This window comes from Amblyomma maculatum, chromosome 6 (assembly GCF_055883805.1).
Source record: "Amblyomma maculatum isolate TAMU_Amacu chromosome 6, ASM5588380v1, whole genome shotgun sequence".
NCBI lineage: Eukaryota > Metazoa > Arthropoda > Arachnida > Ixodida > Ixodidae > Amblyomma > Amblyomma maculatum.
Window position 1 is genome coordinate 95,069,142 of NC_139349.1, and position 18,267 is coordinate 95,087,408.

At 41.9% G+C, this 18,267-nt stretch overlaps 2 protein-coding genes across 3 annotated transcripts in view; one reads left to right on the top strand and one right to left on the bottom strand.

Annotated features, from left to right (window-relative positions):
• The first annotated feature begins 1,142 nt into the window (after window positions 1-1,142).
• On the top strand, window positions 1,143-16,667 carry LOC146186311 (1,25-dihydroxyvitamin D(3) 24-hydroxylase, mitochondrial-like). The gene is made up of 8 exons (XM_084607116.1): window positions 1,143-1,360; window positions 4,123-4,313; window positions 9,668-9,869; window positions 11,996-12,155; window positions 12,293-12,462; window positions 12,736-12,814; window positions 13,013-13,219; window positions 16,152-16,667. The coding sequence occupies exons 1-8, from the start codon at window positions 1,158-1,160 to the stop codon at window positions 16,284-16,286; spliced, it is 1,347 nt and encodes a 448-aa protein (XP_084463242.1). The 5' UTR covers window positions 1,143-1,157; the 3' UTR covers window positions 16,287-16,667.
• Window positions 4,204-18,267, bottom strand: part of LOC146186312 (putative cytochrome P450 49a1) — a 42,411-nt gene continuing 28,347 nt past the window's right edge. Inside the window, exons 9-10 of one of the 2 annotated variants that reach the window (XM_084605658.1) lie at window positions 17,636-17,749; window positions 4,204-4,370 (exon numbers count right to left, since the gene is read on the bottom strand). In XM_084605658.1, the coding sequence (XP_084461784.1) occupies window positions 17,636-17,749 (114 nt within the window). In that variant the 3' untranslated portion in view covers window positions 4,204-4,370. Of the gene's footprint in view, window positions 4,371-17,395; window positions 17,550-17,635; window positions 17,750-18,267 lie in introns of those variants that run through there. The other variant, XM_084605657.1, reaches the window with a different exon arrangement.

Here is an 18,267-nt window from a genome sequence, read left to right on the forward strand (position 1 = left end):
TCTTTGCACATCACTTCGCATATATAGACACCATTTCCATTGATATTTTCTTTATTCCTTTTTCTATTTACCACAAAGCCAGCAATGCCTTCCTCTAACAAAAGGGAAGCAACGTTCCTCGATTGCCTAGGGTTGCTTTTCTGATTTGCGACTGAAAGGTCGCAAGTTTGATTTACATTTCTTAGCAATTAATTAAGTTTATATAATGGCAAGATAAACCAAATGAACAGAATGCGATATATGTTCAAGGCGCAATTAATTTACTTTTCGTTATTACACATCATAGTTATGTTTCAGAAACAACCATAAACCCATAATTTTCAGTTTTACTTTCACTTCCGTATGACGTTACTGCCCTCCCGGCTAATCCTGATTTTCAGGAAACGCCAGCACTACGACGCCTGGTTCGCGTTGAATGTGAGCCTTAACACCATTGAGTGGAAATTTGATCTCTACAGAAATTTAAGCTGCGAATTTCTTCGCATATGCCTTGGCCATTATGACTCAATTATTCAGTCACACTGACGCTCTAATCACAAATGTATATTCAGCCTTTATTATCACTTCATATCAGCTGTTTCATCGGCAGAAATATTTGTATACAATATGAATTGAAGCTATTTTAAGTTATATAGCCCCCGTTTTATATTGTACAGATCTGTGTGGCGTATGTTTCTTCGCAGCAGTGGGTTACTGCCTAACTATGGCTTCAGAAAGATTTTTTCATGCAAAGGAAGAACATTTCTTTCTGCTGTACTATCGATATTGCGTTTTCTGTGCTCAGTGCGTCCACATATGTTTACGTGTAAATGCTGTAAAGTCTCTACTAGTGGTGTCTTCTTGTTTTTTTTCTTCCTTTGCGAGATATTGTGTAACAATAAATGCGGTGCAATGCATCATACATTAGTAAAGGAGACAAAAAATCTGATTGTGCCGCTATGGAGTATTCTAGAGATAGCGACTATCTGCCAGCGTCAAGATAAAAGAGCTTTCTCTAAAAATAATTGCGTGTTTAAAGACGACTCATTTGCATCTCATGCTCGTGAGATTGCATTGCAGCACGTAGTTGGGGATGTGTCGGCATGACGGAAATTGGATTGATTTAGGGGTCGATTTTCTCAGGAAACCGTCACCCGGACGAGCGACACAAAGTGTCAATGGAGCTGTATCACAAGTACGGCCCTATCTTTGTCGAGACACTTCCTGGTCGTTACCCCCTGGTACACCTGTTCAGCGGCGCTGACATTCGTACGCTCTACCAGGAGGAGGGCAAGGAACCGTTCAGGTTGGGAGCCACGCCCTTCAAGTTCTACCGGCTGTCCAGGCCGCAGTACTTCTCTAACGCAGGCATTCTGAACCTGTAAGTTGTAGCTAAATACATTTGGTTGCGCGGAATATAAGCAGCCTTCACTGCTGCCATAGTAAAGATACCCGGTGTGATGGAGTCGGTACAATGGTATCTGAAGACTGCATCGCCATTTTAAGCTCATATCTCTATCACTTGAGAAAGTGGTGGGAAAGAGCAAGCTGCGATGAATTCTTCGTATTTATGGCTGACCATTGGTAACCGGTGTAAGGGCCCTGGTTCAATCCCGGGTTTTGAAACCAAAAATATAAAAATAGGGCAGATACCCCGCCGCCTCGTACTGCGTTTACTCTTCGGCTGTTGATATGTCAACATGGCGCCCAATCCCTTCTGCGCGCCTTCTCCCAGTTCAAAACATATTCATCTTCCTTGTCCTTCTGACTTCATATTGCTATTTGAATCTACAACAGATGGGTTCTACTCAAGCTTATCGTTCCGGGAACGATGAAAGGTCGTCCTAATCAATCGCTGCCCTCTTCTCAAGTGGCCTCTCAAGAGAACTAGAAAAATGAAATCGATATAGGCAGCCTTTGCCAAACATGTGCCTTACATCGGGTCTCTTTGTACGCCATGCAACTTAATTTATTTCCTACAACTAGTATCAGAAAAATGTGGAGGTTCCTCCCGGTCGCACCTAGTTATCCGAACGTAAGATCTGTTATGTATGGTTCACACGATTACGTGGTGCCAGCGCCAATGCGTTGACGCACTTGGACCGGAACGTACCACAGTCACGGCGAGACGAAGCAATCGAGCGCCGGCGAAGCAATTAAATTCTGTCTAGTCACGTGGTCAACGCACGCTGAAAACATCGTATGGTAACAATTTCTGGAGCACTCCATTATGGCTTCTCTAGGCTGAAGATCAAATGCGCATGTGAATGACTTTGGAGGTTGAAAAGCGAAGAGCAGAGCTCGCGTTCGAAATCTTTAAGAATGCGAACATTACTGTTATCATGGCCGCTGCTTAGCATAGGGCTTTCAGGAGGAAGGAGAGGGAGAAGGCACACGGCTTATTAGCAAATCGTCCTGACTTTGTAGTTGTAGCAAAATCTGCACTCAAATTATCATTAGGAAAGGATTTGGTGCAGTAGAGTGCGAGTAGCCTATAAATTCTGTTGCTGTGGCAAGGGTGTCGAAGAGGGCCCATGTATTTGAGGCTGCGAGAAAGTTTGCGGACGTTGTGAAAGATTGTTAGCCAATTTCTCAAGGCCTCTTCGATATAAATAAGGTATCATTCTTCCATTTTATGTAGCAGGGTAAGGGAAGGATTTGCATAGTACCGTGTGTGTTTTGTTTCTCAATATGTTTTAAAAATAGTAAATTTAAACCTGTACTTTTTTAACATATTTACCATTGGCCATTGTCCCTAATCAACCATGGCCTCCAGAGTAAACGGCCAAGAAAGACTTTTGCCTATTATCACAGAAATATAACAATAATTTATATTCATATTGTATAATTCATCGGTAGCTTTTTCTACGACGAAATCCAGATCTGTACAATACGCTAGCTGCTAGGTATCTTCCTCTTAAAGATGTGCCACCTCTGTTCGCCAATTATGTCCAGGACGAGTCGCGCCCAAATGAAAAAAATATTCAGAGAATGCTAAAATTTTAGTATCGTGCGAACGTTCTGTAGAAAAGGTTTTGCTCTTTTCTCGCCTAGCTTTGCGTAGTCGTCTGGAACCACACATATTTGCATTTGTCGGCAATAAAATTTATCGTTTTTAATGACTGCACATCAGCGCCGTACTGCGGGAATAGCCGTTGCCTTGGCAACACTTTCCTACAAAGATTCTATGCAGTTGCTGTGCATAGTAGCCATGTATAAAGCTCCATAAAGATGTTATGCAATTGTTTTGCATAGCCCACTGGGTATAGATACATAGTCTTGCTTTCTGGCTGTTGCTATATTACGGTTGACAAGTCAGAGCTTCTCTTCAAGCAAAATAAGACGTTGCGCGAGGTAGTAACCTCGAGTTGAGTGGTTTCATATAAAAAATCGACAGTGTAACCACTCTACCGCCCTTCCGCCTTGAACCATCCCGCTGCTCATCAGTGCCGGAGGATTATTCGCGAATTCGGCAAAGTTTTGGTCGATTCTGTGCTTCCAGAGCTTCAGGATTTCCGCGTAGTTAAAAAGGCGTCAATTTGCGCGCGAAATTCTGCTTTCTTCGCACGTAGTTGCAGGGACTTGCTTCTTTCTTTCGGAATGTACGGCGCTTCACGCTTGCTTTATTTTATTCGCGCAGTGAAGGCTGCTTCAGTGCTGGCCAAATTTTATTCTAGGCATCAGTTTTTTACTCCCTGCCGACGCCTGGGCGTAAACTACAAGATACAAATAGGAATATTGCTTAGTTTACTGTATTTTCTAGAAACCAATGTATATTCGACCAGAAGGAATGTATTTTCTGGTCGCCTTTTATTTTGTTTTCAAAGGTGCTTGTTTGGGTCGGAGCCGCCCCACGTAATGGCTGCATGGAAACAGGTACCTAGCCTTGTCTCTCTTCCCTGATACGAATCCCGCTTCTCAATACCAATCTGCAGAAAATGGCGTGTATGTTACAGCGTTGCTAAAAAATATGGTCTGAGAGCACATTTTCTCAGAGACTGATATTTGTCAGGATGAGTCATAAGATTGCATCTGATAATAAACTAAATTTATTGTGCACCACATGCTGCTCATCTCCGAAATGCAGCAATTTTTTTCTTATGCAACTGATGTTTTTTTTTTTTATTTTCTGCTCCCTTGCAGCCAAGGCAAAGAGTGGCACAAAATTCGGTCCATTACGCAGCCGCATACACTGCGAATTCGCACTACAATGTCATACGTCCCGGCCGTGAGCAAAATCGTTGATGACACACTCAATCTGATCGACGAAAATATGGATGAAAATGGCGAAGTCGAAGACTGCTTCCGCATGCTTCAGCGCTGGGCTCTCGAAAGTGAGTGTTTGCAAGCGCCCTCCTGTGTCCCTCTGTGGCAGTCCAGTACTAGGAGCACTGCAATAACGGGCCCGTCGTATTACGGAATGGTTTGGAATTGTGAAAACAAAAATTAACGCTGAAAAAGATGATCAGGTAAATATAACTACATCATTCGGATCGGAAATTGTTGGAGAACATCATTACTTCGGAAATTGTTGGAGAACATCATTACTATTTTCTTTTTCTGTTTGTAAACAGTGGAAATACTTGCAGAAAGGACATTGTGCTAGTAAATTCTATTGAAAAGAAGCAGCATGCACAGACGAGGTGAAGCACTTAACCGGCAAAATTATTTCCACTAGAACATGTTTTGCTTAGGGTACAAATGCACGAAGTACTTCAAGTAAAATATAAGCTACGGCGGGCAACATTATATTACAGTTTTTATCGGCCCTATGCAAAGTGCACATCTCCCAGTGTGTATAATCAAAAAGGTAACGCACAGTTAGTAGGAGTCGCTTTCTTCAGCAATGACATAATTTTGTATTTGGCAGCATATTATAGAGGCTCAAGGTTCTTTCCACATACTGGCGGACGGAAACGGGATGCAATGCATAAAAAAAGCATATAAGAAAAATACCCAACTAATGCAAGATGCTTGGCAGCCTTCGTTTCGAGATATTACGAACTCTGCTAGTATATTTACGAAATACTGCTATATTAGCAATAGTGAGCGCGAATTCGCCGATATATCCCCACTCGTTTCACCACACTTGTAAGCCTGCAGGATCTTCGGGGTTCGATCCCTGGTGCCTCGAGGCACCCATAGATAATGAAATGGGTACAATGGTCAGTTGGCTAAGGATGAAATGGTCAGTAAGCGTATGTAACCACACCTTCGGCTAATAAAATGTACATGAAGAGGAAGGCTGCTAATATTCTTTTGAATCAATTGTTTGATCAAGTGTTAAGTGATGGTTTAGGGCATGAGAAGAACTTTCGATTGTATTATAAATCCGGCAACCATTAGCATGAAGCTTAGATTTACAGGTATTATAATAACTTTATTAAATGTAAAGAAACGTAGTCGTAAAAGCGACCATTGCAGCTCGTAAGATGATAAAGTAACAAAATCAATGCGGCAGCCAACAGTGAATGCTCTCTGCATGCGATCCAGAAAATATTAAATAATGGCTTTATAAAATTTTAATTTGCTGAGAACTTTGCTACACTTATGACAGGACTGATTATTGAAGCTGTCCAGAAAAAAGCTATCAGCTAAACAAATGTGGCTTTGAGATGATACGCAGACAGTTATTGCAAGTCGCTCCTCATAGATCGGGCAAACTTTGTATCAGGTAACATTTTATCTTGATATCAGTGTTCACATAGGATAGCTTCCTTATATTAAAAGGCTTCACACGTACCGAAGTGGATAAATTTAAAGCTAGGACAGGCAGAGGACAAAATGATTTCACGGTATTTACTACACCATCGGGTTCACATGTAATTACCGAAGCTGGCAAGTGGCAGGCGCTGCAATGTTTTTTACTGCCGAAATTGTGACTTGAAATGCTAAGCTCGAAATAAAACTATGTGTTAGAGGCATTCATACTGCAGTACAAGCGAGCCTCTTAACGCGTATAAATCAACGTCTATCTGCGACGTGAGAGATGCGTTGGTGCTGCTGTCACTAGGTTTGGTGACCTGGAGTGAGAAGAAGGCTTAGCTCCCTTAGGAACACATGCAACCGATTTTTCTTTTTTAGATTTTTTTTTTTCACAGTGCGTCCACTATGTCATTCGGTTCAGCGTAACCATGAGCATCATAGAACAAATTTCGAAAGTAGGAGATCCCATTTCAGAGGCGAAATACTTTATAAGCGCCGGGGAACATGCGGGAGTGCTCGTCAGGGGCGCGACCACTGAAAACAAATGCAATGAATCCTTATCGAACCGGTCGCGGATAGCACCAATATATGTGATCGATGGGTAAAAGTGGGCGAATGTCCTGATGAAAAAATGTGACGCATGCTATGTCATTTTGAAGTGAAGATTTTTTACATGTCCCGATAAATGTGTATTGTTGACTGCTACACCCCTGGAAATCGCATTATCCGCTGGATGCTTCTCGAAATCGCGACAGCTTCTCGTGTTGCCGACATGCTGCCGCGCAGGCTACATCCGCTCTTATATACTGCCACTGCATCGAGGCCAGCTTTAAGCTGGAGGCAGTCTTAATCAGCACAATAAACTAACTGCGCTCAGCAGCAGACGACTAAAACCCCCCGTTTGCTCATGAGGTCGCGTTCACGGACGCTGAAATGCCACCGTCGCCTTCTGCTACTGCGGGCCGTTCTCTTTTGTTCCCTTGACATGATGATTTAGAAGCGCTTTTTGAGTGAGGTATTTTAAGAAAATTGAGGTTATTTTTCAGCGCACCAGGCTACACGAGAAGCTTGCACAATTTTGAGAAACACTCAGTGGATAGCGAGCATACCGGCGATATACATGGCTTCGCAACAGTCATTGTTATTGGCCTTTTAAAAATAGATTGGCCTCTCGCATGACTTACGTGCCTACTTTGTCACAACTTTCTTCAAAGCACATGCAAATATTTAATAATCGCAAGCCTCAATTGCTACTTTGCGAAATGAGGAAAATTTGCGCCAAGTTTTGCTAACATGTATTTCAATGAGTACAGCTCTCGACTCGTACTCTAATGCGTTCCACGGTGGTAAAATACTCTGTCTTTGAAATGACATTTCGAAATTTCTTAATCTGTTTTATAGTGTTTATTAGAGAAGGCATCATAGGTGTCCTGTGAAATCAGAAACCAGCTTTGAAAACATTCGATTCCATGTATTTCTTAGAGAGCTAAGCATAAATTTCACCCCTTATCTGCTGCGGCGCTCGCGAGTGCCCCCGTTGTTTGTAAACATGGTATTGGTCTATAAGAAGTTCCTTGCTTTCACTGCAAGACAACTTTACATCTGTCTACCGCTGACAACCTGCGTTAGCGTCCATCGGCATTCTTGTTGTGGCATAAACAGTGGCGCGCGCCTTAATCAGGGATAGAATAATAGTTAGAAGGATCAGCTGTGGAGGCCAAGTGAGCAACAAAGCACAAAAAAGAACTGGGATGAAGTCGCTAGAAACAATATCTGAGTTATACAGAAGCCAAAAAATTATAGGTAGCGAGCAGCCATTACACCATAGGCTCCACTCTTATTACTCCAATTTCGTGGCGCGTCTATTGGGGCAACCATGGCAATTCAACAAAATGGCTCTCACATCGCATCGACGACATTCGGTTGTTGCGCTAAAGTTCTAAATATACATGGATAAAACTGCGTGTTTTCTCTACGTATTTCATACTTGTGTCACGAATAAGCTGCATGTTTCTTTCAAAAATCTGACAGGCACGTGGAAGAAACTATGGTAGTTTGCCCTCCCTCCCTTTCCTTTATTTTCAGTGCTTTTTGAGCCGAGTGTATACATCGCAGCATTGCTTAGTCATATGAAAATTCCTGAATTTGCGAAATATGGGCCCACCGCATAGACCGTACAGTTTGGATAACAACAGTGCGGCGGCGGCAGTGATGCACGATCTATATCAGGAAATTTTCAGCGGCCCGTCAAACCTAAGTGTGAACCCTACACGTCTCGATAGACATAGACGCTGTACTTCCTCGCCGTCTCGTAGCGAACCGCTGTTTGTTTACTATGTTTATACGGCTGTGCAGTGTCTGTGCTTAAGGCTTCAGTCGCACGCGCAAGGACGCAAAGCCATTGATAACGCGACGCCGCTACAGCAGTTCCTAGCTGCGTTGTTCATAAAGCACTGGATGCGCTGCCCTCGACCTTAATTTACTTCAACCACTCGCGATATAACAACAAATAAGTTTTTAACAGCAAGAATCCTCTTGTATGTTTTTTTACTGATCTATCATTGGACATGCTTTCAATTCGTTTCTCATCAGCGTTTAAAAACGCTTTCATCTATAACTACAGCTTAATGTACTGAAATGCTGGCTTTGATTCCAATATATTGACAGCTTGCGCTGGCTATGAAATTCAGAATCAGCTGTACTGGAGTTTTGACAGCGCAATAATGCTCCTTGTATCACCAAAATACAGTACTCAACCACCCGCAAGAGTAATATTCACTGAAAAACAAAGCTGAAATCAATTTTTAAGTCAGCACACAGCATGCCCGCCAATTTTTCGAAAATCAAAATTCAGAGGTACGAACTGTAGGTATCACGAACGTTGCATAAGGCTAATGCCTCTGTGCGTGAAAGCGAGGCTTCATGGGTAGCAGCCGGAATATCCTCAGATGTGTAATTGCAGGTCCTTCCATATGAAAGAGAATAACCAGTTCGCGCAAAGTGTTGAATTTCAATTTTTATATGCTAGATAAAAGAATGATTTTCATATTACGTTAACAACCAAGAATGATATTCAGAAAAAAAAAGTTTCTAGTCACATTTAATAAAATTGGCTAGGGTTTAGCTTTAGTTAAACCTGGTAGGTTGCGTAAGCAAAGCCGACGTAGCTTCTTCTTCTTCTACTACTTCTTCTACTTCTTCTGTGGCGTGGCGTGGCTACCGACCGGACTAACCCGACGGCTCGAAGAGGGGTCCGATCTGCGGTCGCTCTAAAGGTCAAACGTGTCTACCGGCCGGGTTTATGCCACGGGCTGAAACCTGGCGTAGAATATATTGCTTACGCAATAATATAATATACAGTGAAAAATAATCGCATGACCAGAGTGGGTTCGCTTTAATATTGTCCATACGTTAAGCCGATTACCGCATCTGCTTCGCCAGGGAGATTCTTTTCATTGATTCAAGAGCACCATTATTATGAAAATGTCAATTTTCAGGGCATTCCTAGGTTTATGAACATCTTATTCCAGTGCAATGTTCTGCGTGAATTCAAAAAATTCTTTCAGGGTCTTTAAACAGCTTGTATTAAAGGACGCATCACTTCCAGATAAACCATGCAAACAAAACGAACTGAATTTTCCCTCTCACCTCAAGGGAAGAAGGCATTAGAACTTTATCGCAATCGTACCTCTTTTTTCTATCTTCCCGCATCACTCCGAGGGATCGCCATTTATGTCGTTCCTTATGAGATTCACTGTGTCGAGGCCGTGAGACCGAAAAAACATTGGCACTTTTCATTTTAGGTAACATCGGACACAATGTTTCAGAACTATTGCCAAAACGAAGCGTCGTTCTTTGGGACACTGTTGATTTTTTTAACAATCGATACTGCAGGAGAGTCTGACGTCAAACGATGCACTTTGCCATATCTAAAAATCTTGATATGGAGTACTTTAACCTGACGTACTGTTTCCTCGTGCAGGCATATGCCTAGCGTCGGTCGATGTGAAACTCGGGTGCTTGCGGAACCCGGTTGATCCTGCGTCAGATGGCGCTGCCATCTTGCAAGACGTAAGAACAATCTTCGATTGCATGCAAAAGTTTGGATACCGCTTTCCATACTTCAAGTACTTTCGCACACCCACTTGGCACCGTTTCGAAGAAGCCATGGACGACTTCACAGTGTGAGTATTTTCCCTAGCTCAATCAAATCGTTAGATTTGTGCTGTTAAATTTTATATAAAAGGAGATCTTTTGCTCACTGACGTCAAAAAGTTTTAATTATATTTAGCGTCTGCTGACAGCCAAGAAACTGCTTGAAGGGAAGCAGAGAGCAAGAAAAAGACACGCGATGAATTGCTACAAACTACCCTTCAAAAGGTCCGGGCCGCGAGGTTTGCATATGTGGCATATGTTTGAAGTTATAGCAATAGAACGCCAAGGAATGTTTTTTTTTTTTTTTTTTCAGCCTTTAAATTTGGGTTTTCAGCCTCATGTTTACTTTTTTTGTGCTTTTCCCGATTACTAGTGCTTTCGCTTTACCATGTTCTCGCAGCCACGACTCTTTTGCTTTTGCTTTAAGTTCCGCGCCTAAAGCTATTAGGCTTATAGCTAAATATTCGGTTACGTTTGGTAACTTCCGTGGGGGTAATTTCCAAGCAGTGCTTCTCTTATTTGTTTTGTTCATGGTTGTGATGTTTTTTTCTCGTAAAGCAAAGTGACATATTTCATCAATATGAAATCATTTTGTTTGTTTGTCATTCACCGTAATATGTATAATATTTAAGGCGTAGTGATCGGAATCAGGCGCTTGGTAACAGCAGACATACAAGGAGGAAAAAATTGTTTCAGTTGCGCCCTTTCGTGTACTAGTTGACGATATATTGCTATTCTGTAAATGAATTATCAGTAAAACGTATTGAAGAAGGCCAATCAGCCGAGAAGATCAGTTGTCGAAGAAGCAATCTTTACTAATGTGACCAAAATGAAGGACTACACTCAGTCGACAAAATCATTGTTGCTGTAAACTTCTTAGGACGTTCTTGGCTCAGCTCTGATTTTCAGGCTAGCTCCCTTCTAACGATTATCTGCAAGGCAGTGCCCTTTCTATAAGACACATAATATTATTATTCTAAATGTTGTACCCAACCGAAAAAATATCTACAGAACCGTGTCAAACATAAAACAAAATGCTCTGTAGTTTGTCCTAAACGTCACAGTTTTCTGTAGTTCTATATTACTGTTATGTAGTTCTGTAGTTTTTTTCCTCTGTAGTAGTTTTTTTTTTTTTTTTTTGCCTGTATTTGTGAAGTACAGTATTTTTGAAGCTATAGAAATCTCTTTTTTCACAACAAGTTTCCTGTCAAAAAAAAAAAAATAAAAATTCCATTGTAACAATAAAACATTTTCTGTAGTTTTTTTTCGACTGGGATATCTATATACTTATTTGCACGCTTTCGTAGTAGGAGCATCGATTGCGCGCAACGCGGTCATCGGCCTGGGATAATGCGTCGTTAGCTATCTGCTAGGTACAAAGGTGCAGTGGTGTTCGCTATATGACATCCCGATAGGGTAAATGGAGTGCTAACTGCTAGCGCCTCTTACGAATGACGCGAATTGAAACCCTGCTATATGACCTTGTACCGCTGAACGAATAATTGGTGCTACACTATCGATCTCATTCGGCCATAATTTAGTGTTCCTTATTCTGTGATAACGCCCCCAAATTCGCACCCATTCAGTGTGCACGAGAGACATGGTAATGGAAATATGTATGCACACCGATTGTATTCGCAGATCAACGATAGGCTTGTCTGTGATGGTTCTTATTCTTCCTGGTGTGCCTACGCTTTTTTTTTTATCTCTGCGCTTTTGCCTACCTTCATTTGCTTGGCGTTCGTAAATGTTACTGCTCATAGCTACATGTATTTTTGCCCCTTTTACCAAATATAATTTAAATTTCAGAACTTCGGAGTTTAATAATGTATGTTATTCGATAGCATATTTAACAAATTTTCGCACTCAAGAGCGTTTTAAAAAAATGTTTTCGATGCCTTTTTTTGCACTTTTAGAGCCACAATTCTAGGCTAGAGATACTGGTTGAATTGGTCCAAATTATCTTGCCAATTTGTCAGCCCATATTACTTGAGGCAACCTGCTTTGTTATTTCGGGTGAAGGATTCAATATCTGTGTGGAGCATTTTGCTGGTGTTGGGTTTAGTCACTTGTGTAACGTGTTATGTGCACTTAAAATGAAAATATGAGGCACTGCTACCCAGACGGCGCAGTTGATCTTTGCATTTTCCCGCAGGCGCATTTATCGACATATTCAAAAAGCAGTTCGCCGCATAGAGCACGAAGGTTCCATCTCTGAGCCAACTCTACTGCAACACCTCTTAGAGGATAAGCGGTTGACATTTGAAGAAGTCCTCACGTTCACCAGTGATTTTATTCTCGGTGGCGTAGACACAGTAAGTACCTAAAAGCAAGCGATTGGGATTCGCAAGCTAGAGTGAAACTAAATGTCTAGATGGTGGCTTTATAAGCTAATCATAAAGCCACGAGCTGAAGAAATATCTTCAGCTGGCGAATAATCATTGTGTTCCAGACTTCCGGGGCGGCGACCTACTTGCTCTTTCATCTGGCAAGAAATCAAAAGGCACAGAAGAAAGCCCGCCACGAAGCGTTGGCTCTGCTTGGGAATGCGCCAGGTTTGGTAGAACAACACCAGCCCGACAAGCTGCCCTACCTCAAAGCCTGCCTTAAGGAAAGCCTAAGGTAAGCGGTCCATCATTCAAGAAAAACGTTTCTAATTTCGACCACAATTTTTCACCATGACCCGTATTCTAACTGCTAGATACTGCCGTATTTCAACTGCGCTCATTATGTTTCCGATACTCATCGATGTGCGCGACAACATGGTGCATAAAAGTAGATGGCTGTGATTAGAACGGAGACAAGAAATTTTTGTGGTATATTTGCTTATCGTATGGATTTCATCCTCCTGTCAGGTGCCTGCCTTCGATAATTTTATTTCATTTTTTTTTTCAGATTAAACCCACGCGTGCCCGGTATCTACAGAAAAATAGACCACGACGTTGCGATGTCAGGTCACGTGGTTCCGGCTGGGGTTCGTCCAGACTATTTCTTCTCTTTTATATGCTCTGGAATGCAGGCTATCTCCAGAACTGCACCCGTAAACCCAAGCGTTTTAACTTATAGTAATCACAGTGCTGATAGTAAAGCAGCACGTGATCGTATCAAAGAGCCGAACATAAGAATATCCTTCTTTTTCTTGATGTTAGAACTTTGTCTTCTCTTCCCGCAGGTGCCAGTGCTTGTAGATATGTACGTTGCAGGCCGCATTGAAGAAAATTTTGGAAGTCCAGAGATATTCATGCCTGAGCGTTGGCTAAGAGTTGACCAATCAACTTTTCATCACGACATGTATGCTTCACTGCCGTTCAGCATTGGACCACGGATGTGCCTTGGTCGCAGAATGGCAGAGCTCCAAATCGTTCTTCTTGTTGCCAAGGTAGTGCAATGCATAAATCAGAATGTAATTCCTGTCTATCTAGCGTTTCATTTATGGCAGCTTCCTGCAACGATTTCATAACTTTAAGGTTCGCTGAAGAGTAGCCCATTTAGTAGCCTCCCCATTAAAACCTTTTCAGACCCTCTTTACGTGCCTAAACGCTTTTTAGACAGCAAAGACACTTTGGGGGCTCAAAAAGTTGAATTTATGACCTTTTCCTACGATTAGATAAACGCTTGTAGCGTTCCCAGAAAGAAAAGACTATTTGCGTCTATCCTCCTGAGACCCCAGCACAGGGACTTTGTCAAATATATTAGACATTAAATAATGACAAAGCACTGTTATGAATCTATGGCAAGGCGTTTACCCTGCAAGCCCACTCTGCCCGATGTAAGAACACCTACTGGCGCCAGCTATCGAACATATAAGAAAATTCATCTTTGAAATTCCCGCCAAAATTGTTTTGAATAGCGGCATTCACCGAAGTGCCGTTTCACGGCACCTGCCGAATACAAAAATGTTTCACATTTTCCACTAACTTTCAGGACATATCTTTGATTTCATGTTGAAGTTATACACCAGCAATCGCGCAGAGTACGAAATTTTAAATTTTCGCGCACTTAACACTTTTCTTCGCGTTCTTTAGTTCCTTGTGTCCGTTATTTTATCTTGACCATGCTTTTGCGATGATCATGTTATGAACATCAAATGAGTACTCTTGGCATTTTGCGGCTTATGGACGAAATCGCGGCTCTTGCGCCTCTTGTGATGCCACAAGTGGAAAATTAGATCCACCTTTCACCTCTTCGAAATTTGCCTCAGCAACCCCAAGGACCCCCCAGACCTGCGCACGCGAGACATTTTGGCACTGGTGACAAAGTCAGTGCAAAAAGAAATAGTCAAATATATCAATAGAATTCCAGGGATATGTTGCTGAGGCCCTCACGGCTAAAGGAAGGAAGCCGAATGAAATGAAGAGTCAAATCGAATGGTATCGGAGTAGGCTTGACTACCTGCAGGAGAACACCTCAGAACACTGACCACGTCGAAGGCTGGTAGATACTTCCAATGCTGCTCCTTGCAGACTACAGGGCTGCGAAATGAAACCAATGTGTTTTTTTTTTTTCGCCAACTGCCGCCTCTTCTTCTACACCACAAAGGACAGAAAATGTTTTGAAAGTATTTACAGCAAGTGAACATGTCCAGCAGAGCAATGCTCTATTTATGTCCTTTATTCGCTACTTTACTATCAGACTAATAAAATCGTCTTTCACATAAGTTTGAGCGCAACATCTCCGATAAGTCATTATAAACGCGAAGTCTAACAATAACTCGCGTGGGTAGCACACCTGCGTCGAATGTAGTGAACATCATGCTGAGCTGAAACCATCAAAACTATTGACACCTTGTTTACTACCTTTCACCTTCATACCCCTACCTATACATTGTGAAAGTTCAGGAAAAATTTGCGCACCCACATGCATTCCGAGTCTCAGGAGTATATACTAAACCGAGAAGTTGCATAGCTTTACTTCTCAGATCGGAGCCCCAATTTCGGTGTCGACGAAGGTATTCTAGTTGCGTAATCAGTTGATGATGGCGACACCTATGCTTCGTTGTTTTTTTAACCTTTTCTATCTTGAAAAAGTTCTATTTACCATGATCATTGTTTGTTTATTATCCTCTAGTCTAGAGATAAAGATCAACTTTATGTCGTCATCAGTGCCCGTTTAATGAAGATATTCCACCCTTCAGCCATGAAGGAGAAAACGGCTAGCAAATTCATGCTATTGCAGCAAGCCATGCAATACGCTGTACGAATAACCAGTTTTTGACGAGTCTATATAAAAAAAAAATTGAATTTGATCGTGATCGGAGGTTTTTGAAAGACATCTAATTGGTACAAAAACTTCTTCGTAGCCGATAGTCACTTGGCCTTATATGGTGTGCCATCGGTGAGGGAATGTTCATATTCGCCAGTATTGTTCCCTCCAGCATTCAGCCGTTGTTAAAATGTAAGTATTTATACAACGCTGAAAGATTCATAATTGGGCACAGAAAGGGTGGGCCCCAAGGCAAGCAAAGCCAGGAGTAAAGCAATAAGAACAGGCAAGGACTGTACTCCGCCCGTGAATACGTCATTAACTATCCGGCTTGGTTGTGTACTTTTCCCGTTTGACGCTAGCTTTACGCCACGGCAATAGCGGAAGGGAAAGGCAGTTTTAAGCGCTTCGCTCTCCTATTGGACGTGAAGCTTGCCATCTCTGCGGCGCTCTTTGATCAGTCGATAAGCGCCCCTTCTTGGTGATGTGACGCAGGCCTTATGATGCCCACAGCTGGAGTCCATAATACAGCACAATGCAGGATATTTTAAAATATACCTTGCAAATTATCGCTTCATTTCTAAGGACTTATACACGCTGCGTATGATTTGCTGAACTGCAAAAGAGATTTATTAACACTTTTTTAATCACCTTTCAGACACACTTTTTAAAACACACACTTTAAAAACAATTTCCTCGTCAACACATGCGTCTTGTGCTTTTAGCAATTTAGATACAGCCAAAAAGAGCGAAAGTTTTTTTGCGGCCAATAACGGGGGAAGTGTACACTCAATGTCCGTTTAAGTAAACATATTCAAGCTAAATGTCCACTTATGTGTATTAAATGATAGTTTTTAAAAAAGAGGACTGGCCTCAGTTGTGTGCACATTGACGCGATTGCAAATACAATTGACCCTACATAACCCCACTGTTTGGTTAAGACCCTTTTTAAGAACAGCAAGGGCAATACACAAGGACACTTGTCTCTGCACTAATGGCTTATGGAAGAGAAGAAAATGTTTTCAAAGAATGAATCACATGGCTTCCATGGATTTTGTCTTCGAAACCTGCGGCTAACATTGCGATCCCGTTTTGTTTACGTCTTACAGATACTTATGAAGTACGAGCTTCAATGTGACAAAGAAGAGATCGACTTTCACGGACGATTCATCAATGTCCCTAAGGATCCCGTCAACATTCGCTTCAAAAAGATTCAATTTGAACCAAGTATGAAGGAACTTTGAATGCTCTGTCCTCAGAGTAAAATAATATTATATAATTTTAGCCTAATGTTGCTGTACTTCAGCAATAGGAATTACGAATTCAGCCTCATGAAGGTGCTGGCATGAAGATTACTTTTGCGTTTAGAGACGGAAAGACGACGAGAATTGTGCAGGTACATTCGACCGCCTGTGCAGGTGCATGGTCGCTTGCATCCTTTCTCGATGCTTTTCCCACTGCCAACGATGAATATGCACTTTACACTTAGCTTCCGGAAAAGTCCACCACGTCTGCTAGTGATCAGGCCGTTTCACGAGGTAAGCGTTTCACTATGAATGACAGGTGCTAGGCGGTTAATAGCTGCTGTATTGTAACTCTGAAGTAACGCAATAAAAATGGAAAAACCCAGAGAAATTGATGCTTTAATTATCCTTTGTAAATTGTTAGTACTCTGAAAGTTTACACCATCTTTCGACGATTTATTGGTGCACAAAGCGCAAGTGACCCCTAAACTAGGTTTGGCTGGATTTTGAACGCGAAACAGTTCTTTTCTGTATCCTTTTAGCCTCTCCCACAGCAGGTCGGAGCAGTTACTGGAAAACGTCTTCACATTCGCAGATCTGTGATTGCGTTACTAAATGCGTAATAGTGTTCTAATGACGCTCATTGCATGGTCGCTTATCACCTTACTCCATGTTACTGTAGATGCGAGTAATGGTAGTGAATGCACTGATGGCTAGCTGAGACCTTTTGTACACTTAGCTCCACCCGAATGGTAGTTCGCCCGTCTAGTGGTTTCTATTTCAGTACGACTCGCATGCATCGCAGTAGTTATCACTTTTTTAAATTTGGCGCCAGCATTCCTTGAAAGCATACTGAAGAATATCGAGACATTGAGTCTGTAACGGAGGCGAGGAGCATAAAATTAAATATTTTCTTCACCGTGGCCATGAAAACCCTGGTAATATAAAATAAAATCAATTAGGTTTATATTATCAGGCTTTCGTGCAATTATGTCTAGAAAGATGCAAACACTATAGCATTCTGGCCCAGAGAAAGCCCCTGGTATAGCACAATGAAGACGTCCTTCGAGGCAAAACAACAAAAACGTATCTTTATTGTTTTTGGACGTAAGAAAACATTTTAGTGTCATTCTAATATTGCTAACACTTTTTTTTTTAATGCTGGGCAACTACCCTCGTTGCCACAGTAACCTGCTGCCACGTTGGATTCACGTGATAAAAACAGCGGCAGCATCCGATGTTGTGGGTTGTCTGGGGTCCAAGCTCCAGAAAAAAAGGAACAGCGAACTAACAGAACGCTGCTTGTGATACAAAGTCCTAAGAGGTTTGAGGTGCCTGATTGTACATACCTAACGCTTCAATTCAATAAATCGGAACCTGGCTGGCTTGTCCGGAGCGTTGGCCAGTTTCCCGACGAACCCGATATCTTCATAATGGTACTCTATCTTGTACTTGACCAGTAGCTGCACATGAAAATATAGACGTAAGAGGAGCAGGCAAAAAAAAAAGAAAAGACACGTTACTTTGCAGTGAGCGGAAGCCGTTAGCTAACAAGGCCTGATATTACTGGCAAAAAAAAAAAAAAAAGGTAGAGGTTTAGCTTCACAACACGGATATACAATGTCTTTCACCTAACAATGTCTTTAATTTTTAAAAATAAGATTTCTGAGTTATAAGAATGCACTTTTCAGCATAGCGTTGTTAAGGGGTTTGTGCATCAGAATACAGCACGGGATGTTAACTAGCAATCTATTAAATAAAATTACGGAGTTGACTTACGGATTATTATTATTGCTCTTATGCTCTTTACTTATTCAGAGGTTTGTAGGCTACCGTAAGCAATATCTATACCAGTTTCTACATTTTCGCAAATGCCATCTTCATCAGCGCGATGCGTGAGAAATATATGGTCCGCGCCATAGGGCAGAAGGGGCGCTCAGCGGCCGGGAACTGCGTTAACCACATCTAGGAGTGCGAGACA